We start from the raw sequence: 11696 nt of genomic DNA on the forward strand, positions 1-11696 counted from the left end.
AGTCTTTGTAGTAATATTATTTCCAGGAAAGCTCTGTAAAGCACCCATTTTTATTTTTCCAAATTCTGGGAGGGTTTTTTTATTACATGGTTCTTTGATTGAGGTATTGTAATGGGGGTACATATCCGTTACCATGAGATGCGGCCACTGGTGCCTGGAGGGAAAGAGTGGGTACTAGGGTTTTGCCAGAACGCCTCTTGCTGGTCTTGTGAGCACTGAGCATAAGAAGTGGTGGAGCAGCTGGGCCCGGAAGGGTGATGATCAGTAGCACAAAGTCTGGTTGGATGCCAGGAAATCTTGGTGTACATCATGGGTCAACAGTGTTTGCATTCCTGTTTACCATCCTTATAAATAATCTTGATGATGGGACAGAGTGTAACCCCTTGTAAGCTGGCAGGTGCCATAAAATGGGAGTGTGTGGGGAGGAGGTGTCAGTGTTGGCTACAGCAAAGGGTGTTGCTGTCATTGAAAGAACCAGGAGAAAAGGGCTGACAGGAGCCTCATGGAATTCCTCAAGGAGAGGTGCAAAGTCCTTTAGTGAGCAGGAACAATCACATGTTCCAGGAAAACAGATGGTGGAAAAGGCCCTGAGGGTCCCAGTTGACACCAAGTTGAACCTGAGCCAGCAGCATGCCCTTGTCATAAAGAAGGCTAATGATGTCACAGGTTGCATCAGCAGAGTATCGTGAGCAGGTCAACAGACTATCTTGTGCTGGTCAGGGGAAGTCATCCTTCCCCTCTGTTCACCACCGGTGATGCCAGACCCTGTCTACTGTTTTAGAGTTGGAAGGGATCTAGCTCATGACACTTAGGTTTTTGTTTTTTTTCCTGGAGAGTAAATTTGCGCTTGTAATTGGCCTCACAAAAGACCCTCTAATAAGAAGTCAGATGTATGTTTTTCTTCACGGCTCCAAAATAAATAAATTAAGACAAATACAATAAAAAGCAAGAAACTAAAGTTTCCATCCTTCAGGCAGTATGTTTCATCTCGGACAGTATCTTTTCTGAAGTGCTTCATTAGTAAGGTTTGGCTCTTTATATTGGCTTGTGAAGTTCTTTGTCTCGTTAAGTTCTTTGGCTCCTTAAATTCTTTGTTCTCCTTGTTAGAGAACGATGTGGACCTCATCCTGTCCTTTTTCTGGGATGTAACACAAGGGTGAGATTGGGCAGACAAAGATCATTCTCATGCCAATGCAGCTTGGCCATCCTTCATTAAAAGCAAAGCAAGTCACACTCATGTAATGCACTTTAGCCATGCCCCCATGTCAGCAGGGAAAGGATGGTGTGAGTCCTGTGTGTCAATGCAGCACAAGTGCTGCTCTCTTTCTTAGCTGGGTCCTGGATCTCCCTGCCTGAGATGTGTGGTCGCTGTGTGTATTTGTGATGTGTGCTCCTCCAGCTTGGCAAGCAAGAGAGGTGCTTAGACTGAGTGCTGTCATCTCCAGGGGATGGAAATAACGTGCACAGTCAGAGATCCCTTTGGTTTAGAAAAGGATGGTTGGCTGTCTCTTGGGGATTGCCTCAAAGCTCTAGAAGCACTCATGATGCTGGGAATGAGTGTAAATATAAAGTACTGTGAACTTCTGTTTCCCTGGATTCTAAGGTAAGTGAATGACGACTCTGTCCCTAGACAAATACGGTCTCCCAGTTTTATCCCATCATTCTCCTTCCCATTTCCTGTAGGTTCTCCATCTGACGAGAGAGCAGTCATGACATGATTTTTAATGGTATTAATTCCATGATTTTAGAAAGCACTCATTCTCCTTTTCCCTTTTCCCTTTTCCTGTATGAGCTGTGTTGGAGAATTGTGTTACCTATTCCCCTGAAGAAGGACTGCCACCACAGGAAGAAGAACAGGTTGTTGGAACGACGATGGTATGGCACTGAACAATTGGAAAAGCTCACACTGCTTTGCCCTGCAGTCGTAAGCCGCATGACCGCCAAGCAGGACACGCTTTCCTGTAAAGGTGACATGGAAAGAGCACCCGAGCGCAATTCCTGCCACAATAAAAAGGCTGCTGCTGTTGGGAGAGTCCTTGTAGCGATGTTGTTTGCAGGCAAGCTCTGTGAGCACGCCGGCGTTCGGCAAAGGCTGAGAGACGGCGGCCAGGAGCGCGTCCCGTCCCGGAGCAGTCCCGCCGCGGGCCGCAGGGTGGTGCTCCTGGCCAAGGCGGCGGCGAGCGGCTGCGAGCCGGGAGGAGCCGAGCCCAGTACAACGCGGAGCAGCGCAGCCGGGAGGCGGCGGCGAGCGGTCCTCCGCGCCGAACAGCGCAGCAGCCGCTGGCGGTCCCGGACGGCCGCGCTGCGGGCCGCCAGCCGGCCTCGGCGAGAGGGAGAGAGGGAGGCCGCGAGGGAGGGCGCCCGCCCGCCCCGCCGCGCTGCTGCCGGGCGCCGCTTCCCGCGGAGGACTGCGGCAGACGGAGGGTGTCCGCCGCCCCGCCATGGCGTCTGCAAGGCAAGTGCTTTGTCTGTGTGCTTTGCTGTGCGTGCCGCGCGTTCGCTGCGAGCCCATCCGCTACTCCGTAGCCGAGGAGGGGGAGAGCGGCTCCGTGGTGGCCAACGTGGCGGAGGACGCGGGGCTGACCCCGGCGCAGCTCTCGGCTCGCCGGGCACGCATTGCCTCACCGGCCGGCCGGCAACACTTTCGCTTAGAGCGCGCCACCGGCCGCCTCGTCCTGGCGGAGCGGCTCGATCGCGAGGAGCTGTGCGGCCGCTCGCTTACCTGCACGCTCGCCTTCGAGCTCCTGCTCGAAAACCCGCTGCAGTTCTTTCGGGTCGAGGTGGCCGTGGAGGACGTCAACGACCACTCGCCGGTCTTTCCCGAGGAACGAGTCACTTTTCAGATCCTGGAAACGAGTGAACCTGGCTCACGTTTTCCTGTGGAAGCGGCTCAGGACCTGGACGTTGGCAGCAACAGCATCCAGGCTTACAGCATCGCTCCCGAGAACGAGTACTTCAGTGTTTCTATTCGGAAACGGAGTGAGGTTGACATGCACGTCGAACTGGTATTGGAAAAGCCTCTAGATAGAGAGGAGCAGCCAGAGTTGCTTTTCAGTCTCATTGCTACAGACGGTGGCTCTCCACCTAGGAGCGGGACCACCCAAATCCACATCGTAGTTCTGGATGTAAATGACAATGCTCCCGTCTTTACTCAGGACGTGTATGTTGGTCAGGTTTTGGAAAGTGCCCCAGCGGGCTCTGTGGTTCTCAGAGTGGTAGCCACAGATGCAGATGTGGGACTTAATGGTAACATCTCCTACAGGTTCAGCAATGTTCTCGGGGACATCCAGTCCACATTCACAATTGACAGCATGAGTGGTGAAATTCGAGTCACAAAGCCCCTGGATTTTGAGGCCACACAGAAATATGAGCTCAGTGTGCGGGCAACTGATGGTGGGGACCTCTCCGCACTCTGCAAGGTGTTGGTGGAGGTGGTGGATGTGAATGACAATGCGCCAGAGCTGGTGGTCAGTTCCTTCAGCAGCCCCCTCCCTGAGAACGCAGAGCCTGGAACAGTGGTCGCCCTCTTTGCTGTGAGAGACCGGGATTCTGGTGTGAATGGGGAGATCACCTGTGCCCTTGAAGACCAGCTCTCCTTCTCCCTGAGGCCAGCCTATAGGAATTACTATGAGCTGGTGACCGTGAGCACATTGGACCGGGAGGAGACAGCTCAGTACCTTCTGGTCGCCACAGCGGAAGACACAGGTTCTCCTCCTCTCACCACCACCCAGACCTTCACGGTGGACATCTCCGATGTCAATGACAATGCCCCTGTCTTCAACCAGACATCATACACCATGTATGTGCGAGAGAACAATATCCCTGCAGTGCTTGTTGGGGCTGTCAGTGCAGTGGACTCAGATGCAGGACCCAATGCCAAGGTGATCTATTCCCTGGGGCCTGTGCACCCCACAGAGCAGGACCCCTGCTCCTGCATCTCCGTGAACTCAGAGAACGGGCATGTGTTTGTGCTGCGTCCACTGGACTATGAGCAGGTGAGGCAGCTTGAGGTGCTGGTGAGTGCTACTGATGGGGGATCCCCTCCCCTCAGCACCAACGTCACCGTCCGCCTCCTCGTGGTGGACGAGAACGACAATGCCCCACTGGTGTTGCACCCTGCTCAGGACAGCAGCCCACCATCCAGTGAGCTTGTGCCAGCCTCATCCGAGGTGGGGGACCTGGTCACCAAAGTGGTGGCCGTTGATGCCGACTCTGGTCAGAACTCCTGGCTTTCCTTCCACCTTCTAAGGGCCACAGATCCTGGGCTGTTTGCTGTGGGTACCCAAAATGGGGAGATACGTCTGAGGAGGCCAGTGACAGAGAGGGATGCCATGAAGCAGAAGCTTGAAGTGCTGGTGCGTGACAATGGGAGGCCACCACTGTCGGCCACTGCAGCGCTGAGCGTACTCCTCCTCAACAGCCTCTCACAGGAACACCTGCCACAGCAGGAGGTGGCCGTGCAGGATGAAGACAGCTCCCTGACAATCTATTTAATCATTTCACTGGTCTTTGTCTCCCTCCTCATCCTCACATCTGTCACAGCCTTTGTTGCTTGCAAGGTGTGCAAGAGAAAGGAGCTGAAAGGAGGACATGTGCTGTATGGCACGGGCAACTTGCAGAGCAGTCTGGCTGATGGGGCTGCTGCTGGGACCCTGCCCCACACCTATTGCTATGAGATCAACCTCACCACAGGTTCAGGCAACAGCGAGTTCAAGTTCCTGAGGCCCATCCTCCCCAGCCTGCTGCCAGAGCTTTCTGGCACAGGCAGGGGTGTTGATGACACAGAGGATTTCCCACCAGTCCCTAACTCCATGGGGGATGGAGCCCTGGACACCTCTGGTCCACCATCTGTTGCACACTTTAATGGGCTTCCCTTTAACTAGGTCTGAGTCCACGCAGTGAAAGGCTTCATGCCTTGGAGCTGGAAGGGATCTGGCTAATGATATTCAGTCTTGTTTCCTGGAGATTAAATCTGCATTTGTAATTGACTTTACAACTGACCCTCTAACACTAAGTCAGATATATGTTTTTCTTCACCCTTCCAAAAAGATTAAAAATAAGAAAAATATCAGAAAACTATGGCCTTTCTCCTCATGGAATGATATGATTCAGCTCTGATATTGGCTTTTCCAAACTGCTTCATGAGTAACGTTTGTTCCAGACTCCCTGGCTAAGTGCTTTTAATTAGGGAAAACCTTGACTGTCACCCTGTCTTATTCTGCGCTGAAACACAATGTTGTGGTTGGGCAGATGACAGGGCAGTATAGCCCTCCTCCCTTGTCTGCAAGGCAAGAAAAGCATTAGCCCTGTGTTTCACTGCGATGCAAGTGCTACTGTCTTTGCTGAGTCCTGGATCTCTCTGTGTGAGACATGTGAGCACCATGTATTTTTGTACTGCATTTTCTTCCACCTCCATTGGCAAGAAGCATGCTTTGTACTGAGTTCCACAGTGTCATCTTAACCACGGCAAAGCAAAAACATGCAGGGCCAGACATTTCAGTGGTCCATCTGCTTGGGATTGACTCAAAACTATAGCAGCACTAAGTATTCCAACATAGACTGTAATTATACAGGGCTTTGACTGTGATCATTGTGTTTGGGTGGATTGAAATTCAAGTCGACACATTGCCTCAGAGGACCTTTTTCTGCAGGTAGAACCAAGATAAACTTTAAAAAGGAAAACCCATTTTGGTATCATTGTTTTCATTCTTGCTTACCGGATTTCCTCAATTGCAGTGAATTGCTATCATGGCATATTTTTCCAGGTTTTCATTAGAATGCTTAAATTTTCCTTTTTTCCCTTTCTCCTTTGGCTGTATGTTTAAGCATTGTCTTACCAATTCCCCTGAAGAAGGACTGACACCCAACCTATAACAATGGGTTGTTGGAAGGAAGTTGTTATTGGACTGGATATTTAAACACCCTCATGTTATGTTGTGCTGCGTTATACACCGTATCATTTTTAATCCAGGATATCCTTGTCTGTAAATATGGAATAAAATGAGTGCCCGTGTGCCATTCTGGCAATAGAAAGGATGCTGTTGAGGAGAGAGTCTTTGTAGTAACATTATTTCCAGGAAAGCTCTGTAAAGCACCCATTTTTATTTTTCCAAATTCTGGGAGGGTTTTTTATTACATGGTTCCTTGATTGAGGTATTGTAATGGGGGTACGTATCCGTTACCATGAGATGCGGCCACTGGTGCCTGGAGAAGGCCCTGAGGGTCCCAGTTGACACCAAGTTGAACCTGAGCCAGCAGCATGCCCCTGCCATAAAGAAGGCTAATGATGTCTCAGGTTGCATCAGCAGAGTATCGTGAGCAGGTCAACAGACTATCATGTGCTGGTCAGGGGAAGTCATCCTTCCCCTCTGTTCACCACCGGTGATGCCAGACCCTCTCTACTGTTTTAGAGCTGGAAGGGATCTAGCTCATGACACTTAGGTGTTTTTTTTTTTTTTTTTTTTTTTTTTTTTCCTGGAGAGTAAATTTGCACTTGTAATTGGCCTCGCAAATGACCCTCTAACAGGAAGTCAGATGTATGTTTTTCTTCACGGCTCCAAAATAAATAAATTAAAACAAATACAATAAAAAGCAAGAAACTAAAGTTTCCATCCTTCAGGCAGTATGTTTCATCTCGGACAGTATCTTTTCTGAAGTGCTTCATTAGTAAGGTTTGGCTCTTTATATTGGCTCGTGAAGTTCTTTGTCTCGTTAAGTTCTTTGGCTCCTTAAATTCTTTGTTCTCCTTGTTAGGGAACGATGTGGACCCCATCCTGTCCTTTTTCTGGGATGTAACACAAGGGTGAGATTGGGCAGACAAAGATCATTCTCACGCTAATGCAGCTTGGCCATCCTTCATTAAAAGCAAAGCAAGTCACACTCATGTAATGCACTTTAGCCATGCCCCCATGTCCGCAGGGAAAGGATGGTGTGAGTCCTGTGTGTCAATGCAGCACAAGTGCTGCTCTCTTTCTTAGCTGGGTCCTGGATCTCCCTGTCTGAGATGTGTGGGCGCTGTGTGCATTAGTGATGTGTGCTCCTCCAGCTTGGCCAGCAAGAGAGGTGCTTAGACTGAGTACTGTCATCTCCAGGGGACAGAAAAAACATGCACAACCAGAGATCCCTGTGGTTTAGAAAAGGATGGTTGGCTGTCTCTTGGGGATTGCTTCAAAGCTCTAGAAGCACTCATGATGCTGGGAATGCGTGTAAATATAAAGCACTGTGAACTTCTGTTTGCCTGGATTCTAAGGTAAATGAATGACGACTCTGTCCCTAGACAAATACGGTCTCCCAGTTTTATCCCACCATTCTCCTTCCCATTTCCTGTAGGTTCTCCATCTGATGAGAGTGCAGTCATGACATGATTTTTCGAGGTTTTAATTCCATGGTTTTAGAAAGATTTCATACTCCTTTTTCCCTTTCTCTTTTCCTGTATGAGTTGTGTTTCAGCCATGTGTTACCTATTCCCCTGAAGGACTGTCACCACAGGAAGAAGAACAGGTTAACACGTTGTTGGAACAACGGTGGTATGGCACTGAACAATTGGAAAAGCTCACGCTGCTTTGCACTGCGTTCATAAGCCGCATGACTGACAAGCAGGACACGCTTTCCTGTAAAGGTGACATGGAAAGAGCACCCGAGCGCTATTCCTGCCACAATAAAAAGGCTGCTGCTGTTGGGAGAGTCCTTGTAGCGATGTTGTTTGCAGGCAAGCTCTGTGAGCACGCCGGCGTTTGGCAAGGGCTGAGAGACGGCGGCCAGGAGCGCGTCCCGTCCCGGAGCAGTCCCGCCGCGGGCCGCAGGGTGGTGCTCCTGGCCAAGGCGGCGGCGAGCGGCTGCGAGCCGGGAGGAGCCGAGCCCAGTACAACGCGGAGCAGCGCAGCCGGGAGGCGGCGGCGAGCGGTCCTCCGCGCCGAACAGCGCAGCAGCCGCTGGCGGTCCCGGACGGCCGCGCTGCGGGCCGCCAGCCGGCCTCGGCGAGAGGGAGAGAGGGAGGCCGCGAGGGAGGGCGCCCGCCCGCCCCGCCGCGCTGCTGCCGGGCGCCGCTTCCCGCGGAGGACTGCGGCAGACGGAGGGTGTCCGCCGCCCCGCCATGGCGTCTGCAAGGCAAGTGCTTTGTCTGTGTGCTTTGCTGTGCGTGCCGCGCGTTCGCTGCGAGCCCATCCGCTACTCCGTAGCCGAGGAGGGGGAGAGCGGCTCCGTGGTGGCCAACGTGGCGGAGGACGCGGGGCTGACCCCGGCGCAGCTCTCGGCTCGCCGGGCACGCATTGCCTCACCGGCCGGCCGGCAACACTTTCGCTTAGAGCGCGCCACCGGCCGCCTCGTCCTGGCGGAGCGGCTCGATCGCGAGGAGCTGTGCGGCCGCTCGCTTACCTGCACGCTCGCCTTCGAGCTCCTGCTCGAAAACCCGCTGCAGTTCTTTCGGGTCGAGGTGGCCGTGGAGGACGTCAACGACCACTCGCCGGTCTTTCCCGAGGAACGAGTCACTTTTCAGATCCTGGAAACCAGCGATCCTGGCTCGCGATTCCCCGTGGAAGCGGCTCAGGACCTGGACGTTGGCAGCAACAGCATCCAGGCCTACACGATCGCTCCCGAGAACAATTACTTCAGTGTTTCTTTTAAGCATCCAAGAAATAAGTTCATCGAATTGGTTTTGGAAAACCCTCTAGATAGAGAGGAGCAGCCAGAGTTGCTTTTCAGTCTCATTGCTATAGACGGTGGCTCTCCACCTAGGAGCGGGACCACCCAAATCCACATCGTAGTTCTGGATGTAAATGACAATGCTCCCATCTTTACTCAGGACGTGTATGTTGGTCAGGTTTTGGAAAGTGCCCCAGCGGGCTCTGTGGTTCTCAGAGTGGTAGCCACAGATGCAGACGTGGGACTTAATGGTGACATCTCCTACAGGTTCAGCCAAGCAGTCAGTGAAAGCCACTTGCCTTTCACAATTGACAGCATGAGTGGTGAAATTCGAGTCACAAAGCCCCTGGATTTTGAGGCCACACAGAAATATGAGCTCAGTGTGCGGGCAACTGATGGTGGGGGCCTCTCAGGCATGTGCAATGTGATGGTGGAGGTGGTGGATGTGAACGACAATGCGCCAGAGGTGGTGGTCAGTTCCTTCAGTACTCACATCCCCGAGAATGCAGAGCCTGGAACAGTGGTCGCCCTCTTTGCTGTGAGAGACCGGGATTCTGGTGTGAATGGGGAGATCACCTGTGCCCTTGAAGACCAGCTCTCCTTCTCCCTGAGGCCAGCCTATAAGAATTACTATGAGCTGGTGACCGTGAGCACATTGGACCGGGAGGAGACAGCTCAGTACCTTCTGGTCGCCACAGCGGAAGACGCAGGTTCTCCTCCTCTCACCACCACCCAGACCTTCACGGTGGACATCTCCGATGTCAATGACAATGCCCCTGTCTTCAACCAGACATCATACACCATGTATGTGCGAGAGAACAATATCCCTGCAGTGCTTGTTGGGGCTGTCAGTGCAGTGGACTCAGACGCAGGACCCAATGCCAAGGTGATCTATTCCCTGGGGCCTGTGCACCCCACAGAGCAGGACCCCTGTTCCTGCATCTCTGTGAACTCAGAGAACGGGCATGTGTTTGTGCTGCGTCCACTGGACTATGAGCAGGTGAAGCAGCTTGAGGTGCTGGTGAGTGCCACCGATGCGGGGTCCCCTCCCCTCAGCACCAACGTCACTGTCCGCCTCCTCGTGGTGGACGAGAACGACAATGCCCCACTGGTGTTGCACCCTGCTCAGGACAGCAGCCCGCCATCCAGTGAGCTTGTGCCAGCCTCATCCGAGGTGGGGGACCTGGTCACCAAAGTGGTGGCCGTTGATGCCGACTCTGGTCAGAACTCCTGGCTTTCCTTTCACCTTCTAAGGGCCACAGATCCTGGGCTGTTTGCTGTGGGTACCCAAAATGGGGAGGTGCGGCTGAGGAGGCCAGTGACAGAGAGGGATGCCATGAAGCAGAAGCTTGAAGTGCTGGTGCGTGACAATGGGAGGCCACCACTGTCAGCCACTGCAGCACTGAGTGTACTCCTCCTCAACGGCCTCTCGCAGGAATACCTGCCACAGCAGGAGGTGGCCGTGCAGGATGAAGACAGCTCCCTGACAATCTATTTAATTATTTCACTGGTCTTTGTCTCTGTCCTCTTCCTCACATCTGTCACAGCCTTTGTTGCTTGCAAGGTGTGCAAGAGAAAGGAGCTGAAAGGAGGACATGTGCTGTATGGCACGGGGAACTTGCAGAGCAGTCTGGCTGATGGGGCTGCTGCTGGGACCCTGCCCCACACCTATTGCTACGAGATCAACCTCACCACGGGCTCGGGCAACAGCGAGTTCAAGTTCCTGAAGCCCATCCTTCCGAGCCTGCCACCACAGCACTCTGGCACAGGCAGGGGTTTTGATGACACAGAGGATTTCCCACCAGTCCCTAACTCCATGGGGGATGGATCCCTGGACATCTCTGGTCCATCATCTGTTGGACACTTTAATGGGCTTCCCTTTAACTAGGTCTGAGTCCACGCAGTGAAAGGCTTCATGCTTTGGAGCTGGAAGGGATCTGGCTCATGACACTCAGTCTTGTTTCCTGGAAATGAATCTGATCTTACAATTGGCTGCACGAATAACCTTCTAACATTAAGTCAAATGTAGGCTTTTCTTCACTCCTCCGTAAAGAAAAACTAATAAAATTAAATAAACTAGGGTCTTTCTCCTTGAGGCAATGGTATGTTTCAGTTCTTATATTGGCTTTTCTGCAGTTTTCATGAGGAAGTTTTGATCCAGGCTCCTTGTCTAAATGCTTGTCATTAGAAAAGACCTCATGTCTCACCCTGTCCTATTCTGTGCTGAAACACAATGTTGAGGTTGGGCAGAAGACAAGGCACTATAAACCTCCTCCCTTGCTTTCAGGATATGAATGGCATTATTCCTGTGTTTCACTGCAGTGCAAGTGCTACTCTCTTTCTTTGCTGAGTCCTGGATCTCTCTGTGTGAGACATGTGAACACCAAGTGTTTTTGCACTGTGTGGTCTTCCACCTTGGTTGGCATGAACCATGTTTTATACAGAGTTCCGCCGTCTCATCCTCTCCAGGACACAGCAAAAATGTGCAGAGCCAGACTTTGCAGTGGTCCATCTGCTTGGGATTGACTCAAAACTATAGCAGCACTAAGTATTCCAATATAGACTCTAAGTATACAGAGCTTTGACTGTGATCATATATTTGGGTGTTTTGAAAGCTGAGTCAACACATTGCCTCAGAGGGCCTTTGTCTACATGTAGAACCACGATAGTCTAAAAGTAGAATCCAGTTTGGTGTCATTGTTTTCATTCCTGCTTGCTGGTGTTCCCCAATGACAGCTGAGAGATATTATGGTATGGTTTTCCAGATTTTTGTAAGAATGCTTACATTTTCCTTTTTTTCCCTTTCTCATCTGACTGTGTGTTTAAACATTTTCTTACCAATTCCTCTTAAGAAGAACTGACACCCAATTTATAGCAATGGGTTGTTGGAAGGAAGGGGATATGGGACTGGATACTTGAACACCCTCATGTTCTGTTGTGCTTCATTATACACTGTATCATTTTTAAGCTGGTATACCTTTGCCTGTAAAAGTGAAATGATATGAATGCCCGAGTGCCATTCTGGTAATAAAAAGGATGCTGTTGTGGAGAGAGTC

The 11696-nt window shown here is 51.6% G+C and overlaps 2 protein-coding genes across 2 annotated transcripts; both read left to right on the forward strand.

Annotated features, from left to right (window-relative positions):
* The first annotated feature begins 1804 nt into the window (after window positions 1–1804).
* Window positions 1805–6407, forward strand: LOC136786408 (protocadherin beta-4-like). The gene has a single exon (XM_066977264.1). The coding sequence runs from the start codon at window positions 2442–2444 to the stop codon at window positions 4881–4883; it is 2442 nt and encodes an 813-aa protein (XP_066833365.1). The 5' UTR covers window positions 1805–2441; the 3' UTR covers window positions 4884–6407.
* A 1291-nt stretch (window positions 6408–7698) lies between these two features.
* On the forward strand, window positions 7699–11693 carry LOC136786411 (protocadherin beta-4-like). The gene has a single exon (XM_066977267.1). It carries the CDS (start codon window positions 8093–8095, stop codon window positions 10526–10528), a length of 2436 nt encoding a protein of 811 aa, XP_066833368.1. The 5' UTR covers window positions 7699–8092; the 3' UTR covers window positions 10529–11693.
* Window positions 11694–11696: the final 3 nt, after the last annotated feature.

The sequence above is a fragment of the Anser cygnoides genome, chromosome 14, assembly GCF_040182565.1.
Source record: "Anser cygnoides isolate HZ-2024a breed goose chromosome 14, Taihu_goose_T2T_genome, whole genome shotgun sequence".
NCBI classification, from domain to species: domain Eukaryota; kingdom Metazoa; phylum Chordata; class Aves; order Anseriformes; family Anatidae; genus Anser; species Anser cygnoides.